General features: G+C 46.4%; 1 protein-coding gene across 1 annotated transcript; it reads left to right on the forward strand.

Moving 5' to 3' along the window:
- bmp1a (bone morphogenetic protein 1a) lies at positions 1-27,753 on the forward strand. The gene is made up of 20 exons (XM_080003985.1): positions 1-345; positions 8,936-9,049; positions 10,142-10,270; positions 10,578-10,695; positions 12,370-12,548; positions 12,799-12,904; positions 17,569-17,693; positions 19,483-19,598; positions 19,799-19,901; positions 20,347-20,463; positions 21,045-21,190; positions 21,291-21,486; positions 21,762-21,887; positions 22,677-22,837; positions 23,012-23,192; positions 23,295-23,420; positions 23,633-23,760; positions 24,404-24,617; positions 24,704-24,954; positions 26,324-27,753. Exons 1-20 carry the CDS (start codon positions 201-203, stop codon positions 26,456-26,458), a joined length of 2,916 nt encoding a protein of 971 aa, XP_079860111.1. The 5' UTR covers positions 1-200; the 3' UTR covers positions 26,459-27,753.

Consider the following 27,753-nt stretch of genomic DNA (forward strand, 5'->3'; position numbering starts at 1 on the left):
AGCTGATTTTTTTTTTAAACCCGCCCTCCGGAGAGAGACCCCCCCCCTCCAAAAAAAAAAAAAATACCTCCCACTTTCTCTCCCTCCCTCCCTCTCTCTCTCTCTCTCTCTCTCTCTCTCTCTCTCTCTCTCTCTCTCTCTCTCTCTCTCTCTCCCCACCTCATCCCTCCGCTCGCCCTCCGCGTCTCCCCACCAGAATCATGGATCTCGCGGCGAGATGGTTGCTCCTGCTCTGCTGTCTTCCCGTGATCTCGGCGGTGGATCTGGAGGCGGCGGAGGCGAGCTACTACGTGGATCCCTCCGCCGCACCGGAGCTCATCGACTACAAAGATCCCTGCAAAGCCGGTGAGAGGGGTTGTTGTTTTTTTGTTTGTTTGTTTGTTTGTTTGTTTGTTTTTTGTTTGGGAGGGAGGGGGGGGGCGGTGTTTTTTGTCTGGTTCAGGTCAAACATAATGTGCCACGAATTGCTTTTTCTTTCTTTCTTTTTTTTTTTTTTTCCCCCTGTGTTGGGACGCTTCAGAGGAGGTGACAGTGGTTGGATGGACACTCTGAGCGTTTGTTTTTAGTTGTTTGGGGGTGTTGTTGTTGTTTTTTTCACCCCACACACTTTTAACATTTCAGTTGCTGTTATTAAAAAAAGAAAACAAGAAAAAAAAAAAACTCGGGTGGTTTATTCAGTGATACGAATGCGGGGGTGGGGGGGGCGAAAATGTTGCCAAAACGTCCAAAGTTTTTTTTCTCCACGCAAAATGTCTCAAAAGCGCCTTTTGAAATGCACTTATGGTTTTCATCACTGTACAATCGGTTAGACGGGAGGGGGCCGGTGGGGGCCGGGGCTGGGATTTACATTTTGAAATCACAATTCGATTTTCTTTTTTGCTTTTGCCATTGCACACAGTCTTCTTTTCCTCCACTGTTCCCAACATCAGGAGAACAGAGTGGAGGAGGGGAAGCCTGTAAAGTGGAGACTACATTTTCTGAACATTAACATCTATTGGCTTGTTATTTCCTTTGTTTGGTTTATGTGCTCCAAAGGCTTTGTGGATAAATGGCTACTTGGCCATAACGTGTAATAATTCATTAGGGTGATCGCAGTGAAGTTGCTGTAATAACATAGCCCCAAGCTACTTTTTTATCACTGGCACAGGCATATCTCAATTGCCATGGCAATCAGTTTTTATTTTTTTTAATTTTTTTTTGCTGTGAACTCAATGTCTCTCCAAATCCCTATGGGGAATTTGAACAGATTGTGTTTTCCATCTGGTGAAAGTATTCAGGTTACAGATTGACTTCAGTCAAACTGACCTCTAAAGTCCTGGAAGTGCTTACTGATCCGGCATCTGTGAGTTTCTGATCTGACAATTTATTACCAAGACACGTTGGTGTTAGTCCTAAACTGTCATTCATCAAGTGATCCAGAGTTCCTCTTTTTTTTTTCCCCTGACTGAAGGGATAATCCATGTCAGAGACAGGGGTTTGACCAAACAGTGCATTTGCGAAATGTAAATGGTGTGTTCTTTTTTTTTTTTTTTTTTACCGAGTGTAAACACTGTGCTGCTCTGACAGGAGATAAACGAATCCCCTGTGAAAGCCATATGAAGAGGCTGCTTCCTTCCTTTTCCTCTCTGTTTACGCCGTCTGTTCCTGGAAGTGATCTTTAAAAGGTTGACATTGTGTTAGTCACGGCTGGGGTTGGACCAAATTGTTAGGCTTCAACTTGGAGAGATGCGTATACATTGTCGTGTTGCGAGATTACTTGTCAGGGTGAAAAACCTTTGCGTAAGAACAATCTGAAGATGGTTTTGGGGTTTCCCTTCCAGTGTTTACATATCAAGTTGGCTGCTGCTTGGTTTATTGGTGACAAATAAACATCTTGTATCTTGAATCCAAGTGGGCTGTTCCTATTCTGTTCATTCTCTGAAGAAGCATCTCAGATCTGGACATTATCTACTGCACAAGCAGTGATCCCAATCAGTGTTCCCCCAGCACATTTTGAGGACATGGACAAAACTCTTTACCTATACTATGTATTCATTTGTAAATAAATCATTTTAGTTTCCTCCGGGCATTTCTACAGACAGGTGGCTGGGAGGGAGCGAGAGTTGCAAGCACAACTCCCACTCTACCAACCCTCCAAAATCTCCAGCCCCCCGTAACCAACACCCACCTGCTTTTTTTCTTTCATACTATAAAAGTGTAAAGTGTCCAGGATCTCTCAGCTGTCCCTCCCTTACACACACACACACACACACACACACACACACACACACACACACACACACACACACACACACACAGTGAAGGAAAATGTGGCAAGATGGACACCAGTATAGTTTTCCTGCGCACTGTCTTCCTCTCTTTATCTTCTTCTACTATTGCTTCTTATAATTTTTGATTAATAAAATTCTACTATGGCTTATACACTTTTTGAAACTGTCGCTGACAAAATAAAAAAATGTAAATGTGTAGATGTCAAAGGATTTGTCAGATGCAGTCGACTCATCCGTGCAATTCCTTTGCAGTGAACACAATCACTAATTTTCTTGGTTCACTAGAGTGCTTTGAGAGACGTGCAAAAGTGAAACAGAAACCCAGCTGAGTTACTAAACAGCCGTGAATAAAATTTGATAATCATAGATATTATGACATAAAACAGACTTCCTTGATTTCCCCGCTCAGTTTCACTCAAGGGCTTGGAATTGATTGATGTTTTTGTGCACACACACATTTACTCTGACCTGGAGCGTGACTCATCACGACGCCACACACAGAGCTGCATTGATGGGGGCTGCAGCTACACTAAAGTCATGCCATCTATAGAGAAAGTTCACAGACGGAAAATTCCTTAGTTTGCAGAACTCAGTTCTTGGCAGCGTCCCAGTAAAGTCATTAAAGACGCTATACAACCCACTGAGATTAGATTCACTCGTTTTCTCTATGAAAAATGTATGAGAGGCAGTCCTGCTCATTGTCTGCTATGTTTAAATGATATATTTTCACAAGAGCAGCATCTAGCTCGACGTGAACAAGTACTGCTGCATTTATTCATCAGGCTGGCGCTTTAATCCGCAGAAGGTCGTGCAACAATGTCGCCTGTCTCGGTCGTCCGCCGTGGTTATTAAAAGCCACTATGGTTTTTAAACTCTGAGGATGTAACTTGAGGCTGCTGTGGCTTTACCAAACTGATTTCAGCTGGAATGGAGAGCAGGGTTAAAAGGAAGGCAACCCCCCCCCCGCCCCCCCGTATTTTCTCATCGGCTCTCCCTCGCTGACCGGCCCAGGCACTTCACCCAGACTGTAGGTCATTCACTACATGCCAAGTGAGAGCACTGCAGGGAGGGGCATGGCGGGGCCAGCCGCACCACGCCATGCCAGCCCAGGTGAGATGAGTGCCAACCATTCAGCAAGGCGGTGCGGGGGCGAACCGTCTATCTACAGTGCGGTTCCAGCCTCTGAGGAAAGTATACTGCCCATAGATCCTCTCATCATTTCCTTCCCACACTACTCATTGGGCTTCGTCGACAATCTGTGATCGGCCGAGAGTTTTACACTGCAGGAATCTCTAGCTGACTTTCTCCGGAACATTTATCTTCACGTGTACGTGTGTATGTATCTTTATGTGGTTTTTTTTTTTCCTTCGGATTTTGTATACTTCCATATCCCCTTACAGATAGATCAATCATCAGTCATGTTTACCTGCCATTTTCCAAACTTTTTCTTGATAGCATATGAAAATACCGCTCAAATGCTTGTTCAAAATGTACGATTTTCCAAGACATTTTAATGGCACAGTGTAACAAAATGTCAATCATTTAGTCCTGTGTTCCACAATGGAAGATGGAACTGTCGTTTAAAGTCATACACCAGGGAGACACTCATTGTGATTTGGTCGCAGAGCCCTGAAGCCCCCCCCCCGCGCTGGCTCGCTGTTTATTGAAAGTTTATTAATACATGTGTCATGTGTCAGACAGACAGACAGACAGAGAGAGATTCCTTCCTTTAAAGTTAGATAACATTAGATTCGATAGTTAGTTAGATAAGCTGATGACGTGGCAAAATACGTCAGCAAGACACATTTCTGCTGGGTTGAAATGGGGATCAAGGTGACTTCTGAACTGAAAGACCCCCTTGTATGAGTTTGTGTACTTTAGTTTCTCTTTTAAAGAAAAAAAAAAAAAAAAAAAGAAAACAGCTGGAGTTCAAGATGGATGACAGTCATCCAACGCTGTCCATCAGGTCCTTACAAACTGTGATGGGGCTGTCTGTTGAATGGGCCTTCAACAGCGACACTTAAGTAGATGCGTTCCTTTATCATGGAATGTAGCCCATACAGCCCGGCCCACACTGTGTGTTTTTTACATCACAAGACCCCCGCTGCTCCTCTCTCCGCAGGGTTCAGGTGATTAGCGAGCCAATCTACTGGCATGATCTCGGTGCATTAGCTGGAACAATATGTTTGTTGTCGGAGCTAAGTAATAACTAATCTTGCATTGCATTAATGCCAGGTCTGGGGACAGAGCCTGAGTAAAAACAAATGCTTTGGGGAGAGCTCATTTAAATGGCTCAAAGAATGACCAATAAGTCTACAATAATGACAAGCTTAACAGGCAGCTCTTTATTATTCAGTTTGTTTTCTCTGAATAATTCAGCTGTGACACGTTATTGTTCATCTGGAAAAACGGTGTTTGTCCTCCCTCCACCAGGAGTGAATACGTATGGTAATATACCCCGAGTACATTTTTAAAACTGTATACAATTTTAGGAGTTAGGGGTAAAGATTTATTTTTTTCTTTATTTTATGGTGCATCTCTAAGCTTGTCTAAACGGCTCTGAATAGGAGATGTTAGGCATTGGCGATATGGGCCATGTGATTATTGATTTACGGATCTTTTTAGGGGACTTGGATTTATATCTCACATTGAGAAGGACAAGAAGCCTCCAAACGGATGAGTCATTAGTGGGTGCTCTGGCATTTGGGTCTATCGGTTATAGTGGCATGAATGAGCTGGGAAATCCAATCTGCTAATGGGCTTGTAGTGTGAAATGTTATCAGGGACGCGGCCCCCTTGCTGTGTTCCCTTTCCACCCAAAGCCATCTTCACTTTGTAAATAAGATCGCCACTCCAATGTGTCGGCAGTCACTCTGTCCTGATCTCAGCCGTGAGCTGATGAGACCGCAGGCTTTTATTGGAAAATAATCTCCTGCATCTAGGGCTTTAGCTCGAGGCTCTGCAAGAGCCCTGCTTTTAATTACACCATAGTTACCTTTGAAATGAGCAGATAAGGGGACTTTTCTCCCCCCTTGGGCTCAAATTGCAGTGTTAGGAAATGTCAAGGTAGGCATTTGCCGAAGAATAACAGCTGGTGTTGTTTTTACAGAGGATAAAGAGGCAACCGGCCTGCATTTTCTACTGTACCTTTACATCCTTCTTAGGCAATAACTTCAATAGTAATGGTCCTATGGCTTTGTGTTTTTTACAGTGTGCAGCCAGCGTTTTGGCAGAATGGGCAGACTGAAGTGAAGACTTAAATGTGATACTTACACTGTCATTGAATGGTAATCACCTTAACGTAATACACAATTGTCTTCCATTGGAATTCAAATGCAGCGTTTGTTAGCAAACACTGACAGCAAAAGGCGGTGCCACGGTATTGTGATTCATTCCGGGCTCACATGGTGGTATGATGTCCTGTTTTGGAGGGAGCATGTCTAACTTCTCCCGCAAACACAATGGGGACCGAGCGGCAGGCTTCAGCTGGACGGGGCCTTCTAAATATAGGCTACAGCCGTGGTTTCTGTATAATCTCTGTATTGATGTTTGCGCAGGGTTTCAGTGGCAGATGTCTGCTACTTACGGGGGAAGATTTAAGGAGATACAGCGTCTTGTGTGTATGACATTGCAAAGACCACGGCTTGGCCAGAATGCGAGTCAATGAGCTTAATGTGATCGAGATGTCATGTGCAATCTGACCGGAGAGGATGATTGTTGGGGGCAGTATGCGATGAAAAGGATTAATGTTGCCTAAGATGATCAGAAACAATATATTCCCCTCAGCGATTGGGGGGGAAGGGCGGTTTATCATGCACAGAATGCAACCGCTAAAATATTGGATGAATGGTTTCTTTTATCAGTTCATGTGGCCAATGTAAGCTACAAAAGGCTACACAGTGACACTTGGATCAAAGTAGGCACTTTTTGTGTGTGGAATATCCCTGGCCACAGAAGCATGCGTTTCCTGTATTTTATCCACGTCACCTCAGTGACCGTGAGATAGTCGGTGTGTTCACTGTGGATATAACTTTTTTAGAAATGAATACCATGGCCGTCAGCTGTTGTCAATTACCTACTGAATATCGCTGGAAAAGCGATTGAGCAATGTACAATACTATGATCTGTGATCCGCAATCCACTATCTGCCATATTCGCTGCTCCTAAATCTAGTACACATCGCTCTTTTTGTGCAGAGACGAGTTCATCACCTTTCCACTCACTCTCTTCAGCCCGTCCGCATTGTCTGGCCCACAGCTGTGTACCAAAGATTCCTAAGACCCTGTGTCTGTGGATAATTAAAGCAAGAAGACAAGGGGATTAATTCACAGTCCTTACGAGCCTTTCCATAAACCTGCGACAGCGTCTCCAAGACGACTGCTGTGCCTGGGGGAAATGAGTCCTCGTGCTGCCGGGCCATGCATTTGCTCACTTCAATCTCCACTGTTGTCGGGGAACAATGACGCTGCGGATTACCCAGCCTGTCTCCGGGAGGGTTGTGGCTGATGGGGACTTGGCCACGGGCAGAGCGCAGGCCTCTGCGGACCCCCGTGGGGGGTGGAGTGGAGGGGTTGGGGGGGGGGGGGGGGTGTGGTAGGGCGGGGCAGCCAGCACCTTGTTGTTTTGTCACGTCCAGAACCGAGCACTGCTAATATGGTGCAGACGTGGTGAGATGCGTTCAAGCAGAAACACTTTGAAAACGTTGTTCCATTTATAGCAAGAAGATGAAATGGACGGAGTGATTTGGAAGTGTTTTGAAGGTACTCTACAAAATCGCTAACCTGACGTGACGGAAACTAAAAATTGATTGCTTTTCTGCTACGTGTCCCGAGTCCACAGGCTGTTCTTAGAATCAAACAAGAATGTGAGTAGAGGATAAAGAAGAAAAGTGTGTAGTCCTATCCATATTGTACAGACATCTGCTAGCTCACACAGATTAGGGGTGTTTTTGGCAATGACTGTCAGTATAAGGGCTGATTGTGAGTCGTCTGTTTTGTGTTACAGGGATTTGGTCTGGATGAATTAGTGTTTTTGCAAGTGCAAATTAAAGGATCCCTTTGACCTCTGTGGAATTTTAAACCTGTCCTCCATGCGTGCCTGATCTTGCAGGCAATGATCTACACCTTTTCTTATTGCTGTCATTAGCCAATAAATTCAAACACAGCCGCTCTGCAACATGCCCTCCATGACCCGCAGGGTGGGAGAGGAGCGCTGCATCCAGCACGGCGCACTCCAGATTGTTTCAATAATTCTCCTTTGGTACATCGACGGGCTAGAAGCCAAATTGTGTTGTTTTTATTTTTGTTTGTTTGTTTTTCCTCTTCTTCTTCCTTTCTATTGTCCTCTTCACTTGTCCAAACGGCAAAGGAATGTTTTCATGTAAGCTTTTGCTATGGATTAAAATCCAAATCACATGCCCCCCCGCCCCTGCCCCACAATATATCCACAAGTACAAAACTAACAAACGTATTAAAGGCAAACCAGTTGTCTTTTAAAGTACAGTTCACAGTTCCTCTCTGTAGTAGAGTGGCCGTGCAGATTCAAGCTCCACGCAGAGCGCTCACCCCGGCCAAGGTAAATCGCCGGCATCAACCCTGCGATCGCAGCTCCCCAAGGTCCTTCTCACTCCAGAGTAGTCCTCTCCACACACTCTCACTCAGCTGTCATACAAATCCGTCCGTTTCCCCTTCCATCTCCACACGCCTTCACCTTATTGAGGGTGGCAGAGGGGATCTGCCTACTTCCTGTGCTCCCTAATTCCTGTTTTCATCTGGGATTTGGATACCACCCCTTTCACAGTCTGACTCTGCCCCAACCCCGCCACACTGTACCAACATCCCGCACCCAGGCAGCCCCACCCACTCCTACAAGACGGGGCCGTAAATCCTGGAAACGTGCTGGTGTTAAAAGCTTGTAAAACAGAGCGCCCTGTATCTGCGGAGAGAGGACTCCTTGCTCAGCTACAGAAGTGAGGAATCCTGTAAAGTGCATTCCTCATAAAGTGCGACTATTTGGTTATTTTTCCCCCTCCTTGGCCTCATTAAAAAGCTATTAGTTGTTCAAAGCGCCCCATGTACAGTATTGGAGCAGTGTCAGTGTCACGCTTTATGAGATCTGACTGGTCATATTAACCATTCTCAGACGTTGTAGCAACTAAAAGTATGGATTACACTGGTAACAGTAACATCTGGACTGAATTAAAACAAATTTATCCAAACCTTACATTTATATTCCTCGGTTCGTGGTCTCTCGCTTCACAGGACTGTCAAATCTTGTAAATTCGCATGACCTTTTATGGAATATCTGACCCATCTGCTGAGCTGTGTTATAATAATATGAGTTATGATGCGTTTCTGTTATTAAAAACACCATACATCTGCCGTGAAACAACTCTTTTGTGTGTGTGTGTGTGTGTGTGTGTGTGTGTGTGTGTGTGTGTGTGTGTGTGTGTGTGTGTGTGTGTGTGTGTGTGTGTGTGTGTGTGTGTGTGTGTGTGTGTGTGTGTGTGTGTGTGTGTCATCTGCTTCAGGAAAGCGCCTCAGCAGCCTCCCCAGTCTGAGAGGCAGGAAAAGCTTGAGGCGACTGGGCGTGCAAACCGATGCACCACGCTGTGGAGATGCATAAAAATTTGTCTGACATGTGCTATCTGTGTTTGTCTCTCGAAGCTGCCTTTCTGGGAGACATTGCTCTGGATGAGGAGGACCTGCGCATGTTTAAGGTGGACCGGATCATAGACATGGCCCAGAGAACCGTCACAACGCTGAATCACACAAACACAGGTAAAAAAAATAAAGCTTGGATTTACCAATGTATTGGTTGGTTACCAATACAAATCTGTCCCAATCAATGTCATACATGACATTGTAATATAATATCATATGGATATTCTGGTTGAATCTGCCTGTAAGATGTAGGTCATTATCATCTATGGATCCTCTCCAGCTGAGGATTTTATGCCAGCCATTTTTTTAATGTAAAATGTTCTTCAAATTAAAGTGGCAATCAGTACAATTGTCTGTGTTGGGTGGATTACATTACAGCTCCCACAATTCCATTTGAAACTGCATCCTTTTTTTTTTCCAACATCTGTGTTTATCCTCTCTTCCCCCTAAGACAGTCCCTTACTTTTCTCTAAAGTATGTCCTCTGATCAACTGATTTGTTATTTGCATATACTGCATGTACTGTAAATAAAGCAATAAAATGTAATAGCTGTGTCTTATAAAGTGCTGGCTAAATTAAGTATCAAATGTTAAATAAGATAAGATATATATGGATTACCACTTGAAGTGGTATTTAAACGATTTTCAGGTAGCATGGACCAGAGTTACCCTCACTTCAGTGAGTTATACTTATAGCATAAAATAAATTAAATGAAGTTAAAGGTATTGTTGCTTCATACGTCCTTAATACGCTTTCACTCAAATTTTTATGCATGTTGGTGGGGTCTGGAGGAGCGAAAAATGTTATATAAAACTGCCTTCAATTGACTAGAAAGTGGAGAAAATGCCCGTTTTTAAACATGGAGTTTGAGATGGAGTTTACATTTTGCCATCTGACAAGTTGAGGCTGCTGCCTGAAATGCCAACAGATCCTACTTTGCTACTTGGAAAATAAACAGATAAAATGTGTGGGTAAGTGACAATGATCTTGATCTTGTTGCTTTAATTTGCTTTTTTTTGTTGCTCTTGATTAACTGCAAATAATCAACTATAAATGGCTTCCATACAATATATATTTAATATACATATGTAATACAATACACTTTGAACCATAAGATATTTTTAGTGTTATCATTTCAAATATATTCTTTGTTTTTTCTCATTGTACTGAAACTCATATGCACTGATTTATTTTTGTTTTGAACGGCAGGATCCTCAACCAGTCAGAGTAGCCGAAATAGGCAAGGTGTGCGTCGCAGGAAACGGGCAGCGACGTCCAGACCTGAGCGTGTTTGGCCGGAGGGTGTCATTCCTTATGTCATCAGCGGCAACTTCAGTGGTAAGTGGCTGTATACCGTTATATCACAATATCTAGTAGCGGCCATTACCAGAAGACTATTCTCAAAACTACAACAAATGTATGTTTTTCAGTTCCATTTTCTGACTTGTCAGCATTCTTTTCTTTTCGGTGTGTGTGTGTGTGTGTGTGTGTGTGTGTGTGTGTGTGTGTGTGTGTGTGTGTGTGTGTGTGTGTGTGTGTGTGTGTGTGTGTGTGTGTGTGTGTGTGTGTGTGTGTGTGTGTGTGTGTCTCAGTTGGCAGAATTTGGCTCCATTAGTAATCTCGCCCACCCTGTCGTCCCATTCAGGCAGTCAGCGGGCGATATTCCGCCAGGCGATGCGGCACTGGGAGAAGCACACCTGTGTGACCTTCATCGAGAGGACGCAGGAGGAGAGCTACATTGTCTTTACCTATCGACCATGCGGGTGAGTCGCTGGGGTGTGAGCCTCCCCCCGGGGAGCAGCTGGAGCTGGTCAGCCTCCGCTGACCTTTCTTTATTCACAATTAACGATTTACTGCCCAAGTGCTTTCCTCCGGTCTCCTGCTTGGTGGCCTTTTTCGGTTTGTCCGTCTTTTGTTGTCCGCGGTCATTCTGCGTGAGTTGTTCTTCTGGTTCCCCCGCCGGTCCCCATTCAGGGGCCAAGAATGTTCCTGTTCCTCGTCATTGTGCTACATCTGTTGCTGAACATTTAATGGCACCCAGAGGAGAGATTTCCTCAGCTTATCCATCCTGTCTTCCCTTCTTCACTTGATCAGTCAGGATCACTCACCGGACGACTCATTTAAGAGCGTCGCGCTCGACAAATCCCTTAATGAGACGCCAGTGTTGTCTGCTTCTTGTTGTTGCTAAGCGACAATATGACAGCGACACATTCCCTCTATAAAGGAATGTGCTCTCTTGTCACAGAGGTGAAATACTAATGTCCCTCCGCCTAGCGTCAGATGTGATAAAAGCATGTTGAGCTCTCAGTTCTGGTTTTTTTTTATGAACAACGGAGCAACCTTCCATGGGAGAACCGCCAGAAAAATCAACCAACGATGCAGGTTCACAATAGATTTGATAGATTGAAATGCTCCTAACATAACACGTTTTGACACATCCAGATAAAACATTTGAAAAGCTTAGAATGATCGAGATCTCATACTGTATAAACCACATGTACAGCTAGTACCAACAATGTACCAACAGACTAGATGAGGAGCGTAAAACGGAACTTTTTCCAACCAACTTGTTGATTGGGCCACTTTTAGCCTGGTGACCGGGCTCTGGAGTAACAGGGATGACATTATCCATGCCAGCAGCAGCGGTTAGCAGTGGGAATGCGTGGCTCTGCTGCATATTCAGCAGGCCCCCATCTGTCCTTTGCAAAGTTCAAGGCGTGTCTCGGGAGAATCTTGCTGGGCGCACAGTAATTAGAGAGCGGTTGGTGTGTGTGTGTGTGTGTGTGTGTGTGTGTGTGTGTGTGTGTGTGTGTGTGTGTGTGTGTGTGTGTGTGTGTGTGTGTGTGTGTGTGTGTGTGTGTGTGTGTGTGTGTGTGTGTGTGTGTGTGTGTGTGTGTGTGTCCACAAGCCTCCCACACTAACCCTTTCATGTCACACTGAGGTGGAGCTCTGCTAAGTCAGCGCACGTGTGAGTGGATGTCTTTCCTATATGTCCTGTCCTGGCCCTCCTGGAAAACACTGGCTAGGTTGTCGGGATAAAAAAATAAAAAATAAACTTCACATACATACAGAGCTCTGCTTTCCCAAATATAGCACGGTTGGTAGCTGGGTGGTGTGGTTCTACAACTGAAGCAGCTAATTTTTTGCTGGGAAACATTTGGCCACCTCCTGTGGGTTTCTCGTGCTTGTTAGCAGAATTTTTTTTGCATAGAATAAAGACTGAATCCACTGGATGTTATTGCTTTGGCCTTGTTAACCCCACCGCGTGCGTGTGTGTGTGTGTGTGTGTCTGTGTGTGTGTCATTGAAAACATCTGTGTGTGTGTGTGTGTGTGTGTGTGTGTGTGTGTGTGTGTGTGTGTGTGTGTGTGTGTGTGTGTGTGTGTGTGTGTGTGTGTGTGTGTGTGTGTGTGTGTGTGTGTGTGTGTGTGTTCATAGGTGCTGTTCCTACGTGGGCCGCAGGGGAGGGGGCCCCCAAGCCATATCCATTGGGAAAAACTGTGACAAGTTTGGTATCGTGGTGCACGAGCTGGGTCACGTGATCGGCTTCTGGCACGAGCACACCCGGCCTGACCGAGACGAACACGTCAGCATCATCAGGGACAACATCCAGCCAGGTAGGACCCTTTTGCAATGCTGAAATTCCCCATTTGCAGCGTTGTGTGGATATCCTAGAAATGCTTCTTAAATGTGCTTCGCCATACAGCATCTACTTTTAGGTGGTTGTGAGGTATGGTAAGAATTCAAACTTAAAATACCATCAATAGTGAGCTTCTCTTCTTGTTTGTAGGATTTGCGTCTGTAGTTAATATTTAATGTATGTTATTGTTGTGTCGGTCAAAATAGAAATATGTTCCCCTTTCTTAGGACAAGAGTATAATTTTTTGAAGATGGAACCGGGAGAGGTGGATTCTCTCGGAGAGGTTTATGACTTTGACAGTATCATGCACTACGCCAGGAATACATTCTCCAGGTACGAGCAATGCCAAGTTCCGCTCCGTTGGCAACAGCTTTGAAAGCAAGTCTCTGTCTTTTGTTCTGGTCAGAGTTTAAGTGTTTTCAGACACCCGCACCCCCCCCCTCTCTAATTGCATATTCCATCATGTTGCTTTTGTGTTATTTGACCATTTCCTCACAGTATTTTAGGGCTACATAGATATGTATTAGGCCAGGTGTAAGCCTTGCTGCTGCCTAGAATTCTTCTCATCTAGTAAATCAATGGAAACCCAACAGTTGCAGCCTGGGGATGTCAACTAGCCTGTTTTTTTGCCTCGGGGTCCAGGAGTTTCTAAGCACCTGGCTCGCTTCCTCGCTGCTTGTGTGCAGAGAAATAGAAGTGAGTCTGCTGGACAAAATGTCACTGCTGAGATCATATGAATGCGCCTCGCCTTTTTAAGCATTTTCTTGAAATCGGTCTGTTTTTGAAATGTGTCTTCTCTTCCCTCCCCCCCTTTATGCAAGTTTATTTTGGCTAGGATCTATAGACTGTAACGCAACCCAGCGGGATGCTTTCGAGAGCGGGGCTGTGCCCAATGAGGTATCTGATATTCAGACAGGATAACTTTTCCTCTCCCATAAATGGGATCAGAGAGAGACATAAAGCAATACATTTGGGCATCCGAAGTGACATGTCATGAAATCTGACGTATCCGGATCCTTTTAGCTTCTGTCTTTAGGGAGCAGGAAGCAGGATCACGTATCTTTTCCGTTTCATTTTTTGGCCGAGACGCAGCTCTTTTGCCCGATTTGCCTTTTCCAGCAACTTCCTGATCATCCACATGTGCCTTTATTCTCCAGTTTCTTTTCTATGTGGATGAAACACAAGCCATAATCAGTCAGTTTTCTGTTCTGCACCACCTTCATTTGCTACACACTTATGTGTGTTATGCTCTGTGTGTATGTTATGCTCTGTGTGTATGTTATACTCTGTGTGTATGTTATGCTCTGTGTGTCTTTGTGTGTGTGCAGACTTGGTTTACTACAATGGTTAATTCCATTGGTGGGCCAAGCCGTAGGTGAACTGATTGTTTTGTAAGCCCTAGCTAAAAGTTATTTACTTAAGATGAGTTTGCTCCTACCTCCAGCCTGCTCTAATTAAAAAGCTACTGGTCTGTTCCTGCTGGTGCGGCCCCAGTAAAGTAGACCATCGATCCTGCGGCTCAGCGAGCCCAGCAACAGTGGCCCCGCTGCATCACAGCGCCCTTAACCGCTCACCACTTTCATAGGTCTGTGAAGCTCCTTGTAAACTCGCCATCTCACATCGTGAACCGCCTCATTATAAACCAACGGTCCCTTTTAAAATGCTTTGATGGTTCTCAACATGATCCCAAATCTCAGCCTTCCCATGCACTTATAGTTTGAATTCCAACGTGTCTCCTGCGAGCCAGCATACGGCAGGTGTTACACTATATGCTGTGCTACAAAATGCCCGCTCTGTGTCGAGCGCAAATTAGGTCAGGCAATAATTATCACCTATAAGGATTAAGGAATGAAGAAATGGAAAATGTAATGTCGTTTTCCCTTCACCCATTGACTGCAGAGGTCTGCCACAACTTCCAAATCTTTACAGTCCAGGGGTCTGGAAATAGCCCTGAAATTGGTCCAAATGTTTACGTGAGAATGTGCTGTAGACTTTGTTCAGTAAGCAAATAATGATGAGCAAGCACAAGCAACTGGAGTGTAGCAGAGCAGCCCTCACATTCGCTCCCAAGTGTATTACTTTGAATGTAATTGTATTATTGAATTTTTTATACAAATCTCAACGGAAACCTTTTGAGTCATTATGTTTCTACAAAACCTTAGGCTCTGCCCAAGCACTCTTACTCATAATCGTAGTGAAGGAAGTCTCTCTTCCGTCTATGAAGAGCAGAACATTACGTACCTACTATACTTTATTCCTAAGGACACCTCGGTGTGCCAGGGTGTCCTTGTGCGCCAGCTGACCTCATTTCTGTTATCCTGTGTGGAAGTGCGAGGAAGCTCCTCCAGACACACTGCCGTCAGTCAGACGTAGGCGGTGAGGGAGTCGCGGTCGGACAGAGGCTCGGGCCAGACGCAGCCTCGTGGCAAGCGCTCGTTGTTTGGGGCTTTTCCAGCCCTCCGCTCATTTCTAGCCCAGGGTTCATGTGAAGCGCATCTTCCACCAGCTGGATCAAGGCAAAAGCCAAAATAGCGCTCACGCAGCGAGTTGACTCAGGTCGGGCTTCTGAGTCATCGCCGAACCACCGCTACAAACCCGTTGAAGGCACTTTATGTGTTGCTGAGGTGTGTCACCGTGTAACAACAGGATATCGACACCAGTCATGTGACCTGTTGCAATTAGTCACTAGTCAAAATGGCAGGTTTACCCACGCCTTCTCTGCCGCACAAATTCCTTTCCCCAACAATGCAATGTTTGTCCAATTGCATAGAGGGTTCTGACGGCAGGGAAGAGGGGTGACTCCCTATCATTGATCCTTACTACATCACACTCCTATGAGCGCTCATATCTCTTGTGTCACTTGTGGGCCACCATCGACTATCTCATGATGTATGGGCCTCTTCCCAAATCAACCACCATGCACTAGTGGCAAATAGATTCTGGGAAGAAGAAAGGGAATGTTTGTTTGAAAGGCGGCCGTGGCTGGGAACAGGCCAATGTACCGAATTGCCTCCCCGGCCTTACGTAACAACGCCTGGTGCCAAGAATTTGCCTTACACAAAATAAAAACTAAACGTGTTGGTTTCATTTATTTTTACACCTTTTTGCTTTGACTGTGCAGTATGGTAGCGTTGGGTGTGACCACTCACCCTGGCACGGTCGAGAGGGAGCGTTAGCAGGCGAGTCCCAGCAACATGCTCTGAAATACCTCCTTTCCTGAATTAAATGACGATCTTATATTCCCAGCGAGGCCGAGCCAACTAGGACAGATTCATGAAGAGAATGTCATTTTGGAGGATAGCAATGTAATTACCATGTCCATTGAGTTACGTTCAGTATAATCAGCAGCTATACCCAAACTGTTTTGGGAGTGTTTATAGTAGTTAATCTGCTCTGTTTGCACTTCCACACTGGGAGTCTGTCACCGTCCTATTTCCAGGAATGTACGTTTTGCCCCGCTGATCAATAACACTGTTTAGCCATGAAAGAGTAAGGGTTGTCACTGTTGAGCGGTGTTTTTGGAGCGCCGTATTTGGAGACAAGGGGGCTCCTGTTAGCTTTTTACAAGTCATTCCAAGGGTTTGATATGCTAAGCATCCTTCTGAGGAGCTGATTGGCTGATATACCTGTACCAGTGTCTTTCATTGTCCGCTCTTCATTGAGCAGTGTGTTTGTGTGGTGTTATACTGTAAATCACCGTGGGAAGCCAGGGCCTTTGCTCGGGGTCTTGTTGGGAAGATTTCATGGCTTGTCCTCATGTTTTGAGTGGTCTCCCGGGGACAAACAAGCCTGATCCCCCATGCTTTTTGTCTTGGGTGTGTTACTCGACCCAGAGATTTACCCCCCAGCCCCCCCATACCGTTCCAGAGAGACAATTTTTTTAGGCCTGGTGCGTGGAGCAGAGCCAAGTCAAATAAAGACCTGCCAGTGTGCCCATTGTCTGCTCTGACACCGGCTAGGGTAGCCTGGCTCACCGGCCGCCAGCCCCCTGGCTCCCGAAAACAGACAGACAGAAAGACAGACAGCCAGGCAGAGTCCAAACTGTTAGCTCTGGGTACTCTGTTTGCACATGCCTGGTGTTGATAGCCACGTCGCCATGGGAACGGCGCGCGAACGAGCCTCGCCAATGCCTACGGAGGTAGGGAGGGAGGAAAAGGAGATGATAAAGTAGTAAAAAAGTGTCGAGGGAGAAAGTTGTGTGAGAAGGTTCTTCCTGCATCAGCTGTTTTCAATTGTCCCCCGTGTTTGTTGTAGAATCAATCGGCGGCTTAGGCGGTGACATTTTGTTCTGCCAAATTCTAATAAATAATGTTCGAATCTCAAAATTCCAAGCTCAACTGGAGATCACAGACTAGTGTGCCTGCATGTTCATGCATCATAAATATTAAAATGCGATTCTTAGCCTAGTCTTCTATTCCAGCGATGAAAAGAGGGAGTTCCACAAAGACACATCTATCATGGAGCAGCTCATTTATTTTCTGTTTGTGTCAATTGGAGTAGAGTAGGTAAGACATATGAAACTGATTGCTCATCATTTCATTGTTTAGTTATTTTGCGCCTTGTGTTGACTTGATTACCTGTGCGAAACCAACACAGGCGTGATTTCACCTTCATATACTGAGGTCACTGCCGTGCAGACGTTCTCCACACGCTCTTTTATCATTATTAGCAGACTTTTTTTTCTTTTTCGTATTTCTCTGTAGCATCCAGCGCTAAAATCTATACAACTTCTTTATGGCAGCAGCAACTTTCAGTGTAGCACTGACACAGTCAAGCGCTGACTCTTTATCTCCGTTTTAAAATGCTGATCCGGTGTAACTCGTAGGAGGCTACCAGAGGCTCCAGCAGACAGCTGGGCTCCGGCTACTTTCATAACGCGTCGGTACTTGACGGCTACTGTTGACGTTATTATTATGGTGGTTATTCACCTCATCCATTAATCAATTAATTAATTTGTAGATATATATTTGACATTGACGACACCTTTTGAATTGCAGAGGTATTTTCCTGGACACCATCCTCCCGCGCTACGACGTCAACGGCGTGCGCCCGCCCATTGGCCAGAGAACCAGGCTCAGCAAGGGCGACATCGCTCAGGCACGGAAGCTCTACAAGTGCTCGCGTAAGAATCAAGCAATATATTTATTTTTTTTGTTTGCGTCTCAAGTCTTTGCATGTATACTTCCCATGAGAGAGGGAATAAATGCGCCAGATGTCATTTACGTGGTGTGGAAAAAGCCGTGCGTCCACCAGTCACCAGTGATGTGGCGCGGCTCCTTGGCTACAGTTTCCGAGGCTCCCGAGCCCGGAGGAGTGTAAACACTGCCCGGGGACAGGAAGTTTGCCATCACTCCTTTTCCCAGATATACGCAAGAGAAACAGCTGCGCTGAGAAGACGGCAACTAAAAAACTAAATTGAAGAAAAAATTCTATTGGAGGATAACCTGCCATTTTTCATATAGACTGTACAGCCAGTGTGATTCAGAGACTTTCGATTTTGTCAATGTCGGCAAGCGTGCAACGGAGGGATTTCTCGCTGCGTTCGAAACAAGGCGAGGAGGTAAAACTGAATTGATGCATTTAACAGATGTAGACTTACAAAAACCATCTGTTGAATAAATTTGATGTCAGACAGTTAATTTTAGGCTCGGGTGAGGAAGAACTGGGTTTCCGTTCCGCATATGCGCCGGTGCTGCTGACCAAAGCCGGTCCATCCTGCTTTAGTTTCGCTGTAGAAGCGGTGGATTTTAACCATAAATGGGTTGTCATCGATGGGACGTTCTAAATATACGTCAGTGCAGCAGCCTCCCTCTGGTGAGGGAGAAGCAGAGCGATGATGTGGCGTACAGTGTGCGTGCGTGTGCGTGTGTGCGTGTGCGTGTGCGTGTGCGTGTGCGCGTGTGCGTGTGCGTGTGCGTGTGTGTGTGTGTGTGTGTGTGTGTGTGTGTGTGTGTGTGTGTGTTGGGGGGGTAGGGTAGGGAGTCTCTCTTGGAGGGTGGAAGGAGGGGGAGGTCCATGTGTGTCTCCCATTCATGTAGCATTCCTGGAGGTGCTCGTCAACCCCGCAGATTGCCTCAAAGTTAAGCCCGGGCAGACCTCTGCCAAGCTTTATTAGACGGAGACTCCCGGCTCTTCCATCTGGCCCGACCTCGCACTCGTTCACACACTGACCTCAAGGGAAGCAGCGAACCTACCAACAGCTGGGGGAGATGTTTACCTTACTCCCGCCGAAGCCGTGCGGGGCGAAAGGAGGCGTGGAGGTTATAATTTGTGGATAGTTTCCAAGACCTGACAAGCTGGGGATACATTTCATCTCTCTCTCTCTCTCTCTCTCTCTCTCTCTCTCTCTCTCATCTCTCTCTCTCCCGCCCTCTTTGTCTGAACCCTCTTTAAGCCACCTCGCCAATCCTCTGGCCTTGAGGCCATTTCTATTGTCGGGAATGAGCTTCTGCAACGTGGATTGCCGTGCCAATTTAACCTTAGGGAGGTTTTGAACTGACGGCAAGTACATAATGCATGACTCCCAGAAGGCTGGTTTATTTATAGTGATCCAGGTTTATTTTAAGAGGAGGCTCGGCAGATATGTCTCAACGTCCTGATTACTTTTTTTTTTTTTTTTTTTTTTAATGATGGGGGGTGGGGGATGGGGCTAAAATTATCAGCAGATGTGCCTTCGAGCAGAACAGCGTGGCCCTATACTTTACGATCAGCATCGTCCAGTATCAGTGTTTTTTACTCTAGCGAGGTTTGTTCTCAGCCAGCTGGGCAGAGGTTTAGGTGTTTTAGGGACAATAATCAATCAATTTGTTGATTTTCATCCCTGTGGATTAAGCCTTAACGTGTAGATCTGTGTGTGTGTGTGTGTGTGTGTGTGTGTGTGTGTGTGTGTGTCCGTGTCCGTGTCCGGACAGGATGCGGGGACAGTCTGCAGGACAGCAGCGGGAACTTCTCCTCTCCCGGCTTCCCCAACGGATACTCTGCCTACATGCACTGCATCTGGAGAATATCAGTCACACCAGGGGAAAAGGTATGTATGTATGAGTTCATGGAACCATTGCCAGACATCTTCCAACCAAGCAATACCCACTGTCTGTTTATTTCCTTGGGTTATGTGTAGAAACTTGTGTCCACGCGGCGCATTTCACAACCAAATATTCTGCAATTTGCTGCTGTGGCGCGGCCTTGGGCCCGTGCTGTGTTGGTAATCGTGCTCTTTTGGTTTTGAAGATCATTCTGAACTTCACCTCCATGGATCTGTACAGGAGCCACTTGTGTTGGTATGACCATGTGGAGATCCGAGACGGGTACTGGAGGAAAGCTCCCCTCAAAGGTCAGCGCAGCCTGGAAAAATGACTATTTACACGTTGCTGTTCCACAACCTACTTTGTTTGCTGAGCGTGTCATTGAATTGAGGCTATTCTTAATTTTGGAATATATTGCTCTCACGCTATGAAATCCTTGTTTACATATTTTTGGAGTAAATCCATCCACTGAGCTCTGCATTAACAGTTTTGGTGCATTAGGTTAGGTCATTCTCATAGAGAACACATTCACATCAGGATGCTGAAGTAATGGAATCTTATTGTTCCTGAGAAGAGTTTCTTGGCACTTTGCACATCCTTTTCTCTGCACCTTTTAGCCAATCGGGTTTTTCCGAATTATTCATCCAAACATTGTAATTGACACAACTGTAATTAACAGCTCGTGCGGCCAAATCGATGTCGGGTCGTGTTTATGATTGTCCTTTTCTGTGTGCGCTTTTGTGTGCATTTTAGGCCGCTTCTGTGGCGATAAACTGCCCGAGCCGATCATCTCCACCGACAGCAGGCTGTGGATTGAGTTCCGCAGCAGCAGCAACTGGGTGGGAAAAGGCTTCTCTGCTGTGTACGAGGGTGAGGCCCCCCCTCCACACACACACACACACACACACACACACACACACACACACACACACACACACACACACACACACACACACACACACACACACACACACACACACACACACACCATTCCCCAAATCCTCGCCCAGCACACGGCTCATATTGGGAAGCCTGCCAATTTCTGATTTCTCTGAGATCCGTATTATCCACAGGTTTGGGTCTCTCACTGCTGATGTGTCAATTTATGCTGCCTTAATCAGAATTTGCACTACATTGCATTTTGACAGATTGCACATACAGCGCCATTGTTTCCATGCGGAGTTTCAGTTCTGTGTGTGTGTGTGTGTGTGTGTGTGTGTGTGTGTGTGTGTGTGTGTGTGTGTGTGTGTGTGTGTGTGTGTGTGTGTGTGTGTGTGTGTGTGTGTGTGTGTGTGTGTGTGCGCTTATCAGCTGACAGTCAAGTCATTTTAGATAATCCACATTACATAAGTCACAACAGTGAGCACATGCTGTTTGGGAGATGTGCTGACGCAGTGCAATCCAGGAAGCGTATTTATCTGTTTCTATATTTGCTTCGCCGTCACGTGTAGCGATCTGTGGCGGAGAGGTGAAGAAGAACAACGGGCAGATCCAGTCGCCCAACTACCCGGACGACTACAGGCCCAACAAAGTGTGCGTGTGGAAGATTTCCGTCGCTCAGGGTTACCACGTCGGCCTTTCCTTCCAGTCCTTTGAGGTGAGTCCCACTCCATCTTTCGTGACTGAGGGATTTTTGGAGTGTAAAGCACTAATCTCTAGCTCTAGTTCTCTAACACTCTCCACCCCGCCACCCCCAGATTGAGAGACACGACAGCTGCGCGTACGACTACCTGGAGGTGCGTGATGGCAACTCTGAGAACAGCGCGCTGCTGGGCCGCTTCTGCGGCTACGATAAGCCCGACGACATCAAAACCAGCTCCAACCAGCTGTGGATGAAGTTCGTGTCGGATGGCTCCGTCAACAAGGCCGGCTTTGCCGCCAATTTTTTCAGAGGTCAGGGCGGTTTTCAGGTTGTGGCCTTTAGAGAAAGAATGTCAAAACATTTATCTACGGCAGCGAAGTGGTGTTCCTGAAATCACTATCTCTCTCTTCTTTTCAGAGCATTTGACTGCTGGGAGTTTATTGTTATTGTCTCTTGTTGCTGTTATGACTTCTTGTCTCGCTTGTGCTTTGTAATATTTTCCTGCCGTTTTTTTGGAGAGCTGCTCTTGTAGGCTGTTGAGCTGGGAGGCCAACCGAAGGGCGCTAATGTATCATTGTGCTCGTAGAGATGGATGAGTGCTCCGAGCCCGACAATGGAGGCTGTGAGCAGCGCTGTGTCAACACGCTGGGCAGCTACAAGTGCGCCTGCGACCCGGGCTACGAGTTAGCCGCCGACAAGCGCAGCTGTGAGGGTGAGTGCGGTACGGGGAGAAAAGTCACTCCCCGTAGTCACTGCTAGCCACTGTCATTTTGAAGATTTGAAGTCCCAATATTACAAGCATTGTATTGATTTTTTTTATTCGTCTTTTAATTGATATGTTCATGTTTGCTGCCTGTCTGCCCCTAGAGGAGGACTGGCTGTCACTGCGTCATTCTAATCCCAGTGTACACTTTGTGCTCACTTTACACCAGATGACTGTTGGAATACTAACGTCGGACTCTATTTTACATTGAACATCTATCGCAGGCCACTCTGTTTTTAGTTGAACATTTTTAACATGGATTATACTGAGACTGCTCTGTGGTGACCTCGCACTAAAACCCTGCAGGTTTAAAGAGTGCGCGCTGGAGATTTGTCGGTGGCAGTGAAACGGTCTCAAAAGTCACCTGGTGTAAGGTCAGCATTAGGCATTTTTAGTTGACAAAGAGAAATGGGAAACAATCTAATAGTCAGAAATAATATCGTGTGGGTGAAGCATAATTAAGGCCTGAAAAATTATTTATTAGGTACACATTATTAGGAAGACAATTTATTTGTTTGTGTGTCTGTGTGTGTGTATGGGGTTGGTGGATCAGGGGGCGTAGACCGATAAATAGTTCTGTAAACATTGCCCGAGGCGATGAAGTCGGCATGCCCCAATGAGGTATGCGCAGGTGTTGACTGATAAATTGAATGATTATTTCCAGGATATATAAATTCTTCCAGCACAGGAGCTGCATGCATTGATATGACTCCTAATTCCAATCCTCTCCGTGCGCAGCCGCCTGCGGAGGCTTCATCACCAAGCTAAACGGCTCCATCACCAGCCCCGGATGGCCCAGAGAGTACCCCCCCAACAAGAACTGCATCTGGCAGCTGGTGGCGCCCACGCAGTACCGCATCACCCTGCTCTTTGACGTTTTCGAGACCGAGGGCAATGATGTGAGCGCTGGCCTTATTATCAATAGACACGGGGTGGGTTTGTTCTGTGTTTTTCGGCCTCGCAGATTCTATTGTTTTATTTGATAAAACTCCCCCCGACTTTGATTCGCCCGACAAAGTGTGAACCGTGACTAAAGCCGTACCGTAACATCCGGCGACTCTCCCTCCGACCAGGTTTGCAAGTACGACTACGTGGAGGTGCGCAGCGGGCTGTCGGCTGACTCCAGGCTGCACGGGAAGTTCTGCGGCGCGGAGAAGCCCGAGGCCATCACCTCCCAGTACAACAACATGCGCATCGAATTCAAGTCCGACAACACCGTGTCCAAGAAGGGCTTCAAGGCCCAGTTTTTCTCAGGTAAAGCCCTTTGAGGGCGCGTCCCCTTCGCTTGAGCTGAATGTCGAGTGTTCTTTTTGTTTCGTTTTTTCTGACCCTCGTCGCTTTGTTCCCTTCTTCCAGACAAAGACGAGTGTTCCAAGGAGAACGGAGGCTGCCAGCATGAATGCGTCAACACCTTCGGAAGCTACAGCTGTCAGTGCAGGAGCGGCTTTGTGCTGCACGAGAACAAACACGATTGCAAAGAAGGTATTTGATGGTGTCTCAGACCAACTCCGGTTGCTTTAAACCGCGCTGGGGGCGGGGGACCGGAGCTGACGGGGTGGTTTTCTGGTGGTTGTTGTCCTAACAAATCCCAGTGGGGTTGAGCGGGCACAGGCCGTAGTGGGCCAAGAACAACATTAGGGGGAATTTGAACATTGTCCCGAGGACCGCATTGATTCTGCGACGCCTCTCTGCAGCTGGATGCGACCACACAGTGAACAGCGCGAGCGGCACCATAACCAGTCCCAACTGGCCCGACAAATACCCCAGCAAGAAGGCTTGCACCTGGGCCCTGTCCACCACGCCGGGACACCGCATCAAAGTCGTACGTTGCCCCTGCTCTCCTCCTCCCTACGTTTACACTTTAGCCGTCTGAGGTACCTTGCTGTGATTCGTTGGATGGGGGACCCATGTGGATGTGTGTTCTAATGTGAGGAATTGTCATTCTGTTAATGGTGAGTTTAAATGATTATCATCCCCTGCATGGCTGGGTTTTTAAACAGTTGTGGAAGGCAATATTGATGTTCGGTGCCAAATTATAATTTGGGAAAAAAAATTAACCATGCATAATTTTGCCTAATGCATAATTTGTTTTTATGTCCGTTAATTGCAATGAGATAAAAAATTATAAAAGTTCCAAAATCAAGAGAGTCAGAGAGAAGCAGAGAATCTACTTCCAGTGCAGTGTAGCTTTCTTTTTATGTTGAAGTAAGGGCAGGTCACAAAAAAACTGTCAAATGCCATTTTATTCAAGAAAATACAAAAAAAGACTAGATCATAGAATGGGAATTTTAATTATGTCAATACACGGGTGGATTAATTTGTATTCCTAATATCAAAATCTATGACTGAAGGCTAGACTAAATCACTCGCTCAGATGAACAGCTTTGGAAGTGTAATCATTCGCACCAGAGGATCACTCTACAAGCTCATCTCTTTTTCTTTTTTTGTTTTTCTTTCGCTTCCAGGCTTTTAATGAGATCGATATGGAGGCCCATCTGGAGTGCGCGTACGACCACATCGAGATCTACGACGGCCGGGACGGCAAAGCCCCGAGCCTTGGCCGCTTTTGCGGCACCAAGAAGCCACCGCCCATCACCTCCAACAGCAACAAGCTGTTCATACGCTTCTTCTCGGACAACTCGGTTCAGAAGAAGGGCTTCGAGGCCTCCCACACCGCAGGTACAGACAGATACGGCCCTAAATAAAAACCAGGACCCTGGCGTTCTGCGGTCATGTCACTTTGCCGCTTTTTTTCTTGTTCCCAGAGTGCGGCGGTCGCCTGAAGGCTGAAGTCAAAACCAAGGACCTGTTCTCGCACGCCCAGTTCGGGGACAACAACTACCCCGGGGCGTCCGACTGCCAGTGGGTGATCGCGGCGGAGAAGGGCTACGGTGTAGAGCTCATCTTCCAGACCTTCGAGATCGAGGAGGAGGCCGACTGCGGTTACGACTACATGGAGCTGTTCGACGGCGCCGACACCAAGTCTCCGCGGCTCGGCCGTTACTGCGGCTCGGGGGTGAGTGCGACCTTTTCCTCTACCAAACGGCTAATTTCCTGATAAGGCACGACCGGCTTTATCCGTGTTGTTTTTGGGTTTTTTTTTTTTTTGGTTTTTTTTAGCCTACGCTTGTCCGTTTCGCTGATAGGCGTCTGCAATTAACCTTTCCCAGTGTTTCTTAATAGAACGACAGCGAGAATTATCCCAGAGTCTCTTAATACATCTCCTTTTTACGGCCTTAATCTCTCTGTTGGAGTTGACGTTGCCGCTCTGGGTCCCGGGGGGTGACCGGTTTTGGTCGTCGTCGAATCTCGATAAAAGCTGACATTCCCCGGGCGCCGACAGGCTATCAGAGTCTCAGCCTTCGGGCTGTAAAAGAGAATTAATCGGGCGATGCTGAGGCGGCAGCCAGAGTCTGGAACAATGAGGCCGGCGGAGAAAAGAGAGATTGGTTTCTGCAGGTCACAGAACAGCTTCATTTCTTTTACACACTTCATTAATAGGAACGGGACTTCCACTAAAGCCTCTTCCTCCCAATCAGTTGCCAGGGGGCACGTAAAACGCTCCCAGTGCCCGAGAGACCAGCTCCTTCAATAAAGTTTCTTTTTTTAAAGGCGGATTGGAATAATCTGGCACACTTAAGAACAAAGTAGGGTAAAAACTCATTATGAAGCAGGAATGGGTAACTTTTTTTTACCCCCCCAAGGGCCACATTAAGGCTTGAAAATTGAATAACGTCCATATTTAACAAAGCACATAACCATCTGCATGAAATGTAAGAATGTAACAAATGTGTTATTTTTTTGTTAATATTCTGGCCCCCAAACCCACTAATGGCTTTCTTATTATCAGAATGAATTAAAAAAAAAAAAAAAAAAAAAAGACTCTTTCTGCTGTAAAGGCCTCTCAGCGACTGCTTCATTTCCTGCCCCTCCATGAAACACCGTTATTCTCCCTTTAATTTCACAAAACAAAACGCTATTCACACAATACTACACACGGCGCTATAATTAAAACGTCCGGTGGACGCCTCGATTCAGCTGAAAACAAGCTGTTTCAAATCGTGCACCTGGATCCAATCAGCAATGTTTTACATTTCATTCCTATTTGGACAGCCACTGCCCCAAACCAAATAAAACCCTGCGCTGTTTTGAAAACATGTCCTGGGGCTAAGTAGCGTAAGGGCTGCTTCTCGTTCCAGGACCCTTCCCGGGCCCCTGGCCGTTATGAAATACATTTAAGCTGAAATTCTCTTTACAGTCGAGAGCGTCGCCCGTCACACTGGTTGATTCGCCCTCGGTGTGTATCTGCAGGAATTAATTACTTTGGAATTAAAGTGCAGCGACTGCACACTTCCTCAATCTGCCGCTCTGTCCGTTCCAAACAGCCTCCGGAGGAGATCTACTCGGCCGGCGACTCCATCGTCATTAAGTTCCGCTCCGACGACACCATCAACAAGAAGGGATTCCACGTGCGCTACACCAGCACCAAGTTCCAGGACACGCTGCACTCCCGCAAGTGACCAGCGGGGGCCGGGAGGGGCCGCGCGGGGCAGAGGGGCAAACGCAGGGGCCCCCAGCGACGACGCCAGCCTGATGCTCGGAGACCTTCGGCCGCCAAGACGACCCAGACGCGACAGAACAGCCGCAAGACCACCAACCGCACCTCAGCTCCCAGGGGCTCTAGCTCCCCCCGCAGACTGTGAGGAGTAAAGCCATTCTGCCGTACACCTTGCTTTTACCTTTTTTATGGTTAGATTTTGGGTGGGAGGGAGGATATCCGTCTTAGACGGATATCGGCCGAGGAGGGGGGAGTAGGCTATCGACCTTGATCCCCCTCCAGATTTTTTTGGTTTTATTTCTTTGTTTATTTTTTAAATATGAAAAAAAAAACAAAAAAACAAATCGCCTCCCGAAACGAGAGGCACAGTGGAAACCAATGGATTCTCAGGACCTGTAGGAAGGCAGGCGTCGGCTGGACGGATCCCTGCTTTTTGTTGGGCCGGCTCACCACCTCGACGGGGGAGGACGAGGAGGAGGGAGAGCGCGGGAGGGTCTTCCGCACCTCCAAGAGATCCGCTCTCCTCTCCTCACACCTGAAACCCCTCCCCTCCTTTTTTTTGTTCAAGGATTCCTCTCCGTATTAAGGGGATTTTAGAGGAACTTGACTCGAGATTACGATACTGTATGTCAGTCAATTGCATGTAATTACAAAGAGAGGAGGAAACTGTACAGCGACAACACCAGCATTTGTAATGGCATTGTCCTGACAGCCAGTGGCAAGATTCTCATTGTTAGCATTAACAAGGAAATTAAGGAAGCAGTTATCATATTAAAGGACTAATACATGAAATGTGGTCCATGTCTTCTGGTTGGTAACCGCTCCCCCGACGACTGGCTGTTACTGTACCTCTCCGTGTGTAAAGTAATGTGTGAGATCTTTTCAAAGGGAACATGTGCTTTTTCTCAGATCAAACCAGTTAGCACTTTACCGTGAATTGTTCCAAAATCATGCGCATATGAATTTTTGTGAAATGCAATGCCAGTTCACTTATTTTTAAATGCATTTTATCTCTTTTATTCCCTATTGTTTTGTTTTTGTTTTGTTTTAGGGTTCTTTTGTTTTTTTTCAATTGCTCCATCTAGTTCCTCAGGTGTGTGTGTGTGTGTGTGTGTGTGTGTGTGTGTGTGTGTGTGTGTGTGTGTGTGTGTGTGTGTGTGTGTGTGTGTGTGTGTGTGTGTGTGTGTGTGTGTGTGTGTGTGTGTGTGTGTGTGTGTGTGTGTCCTGTAACTTGGGGTAATAAAAATATGACTTATG

This window comes from Zeus faber, assembly GCF_960531495.2.
Source record: "Zeus faber genome assembly, chromosome: 7".
NCBI classification, from domain to species: domain Eukaryota; kingdom Metazoa; phylum Chordata; class Actinopteri; order Zeiformes; family Zeidae; genus Zeus; species Zeus faber.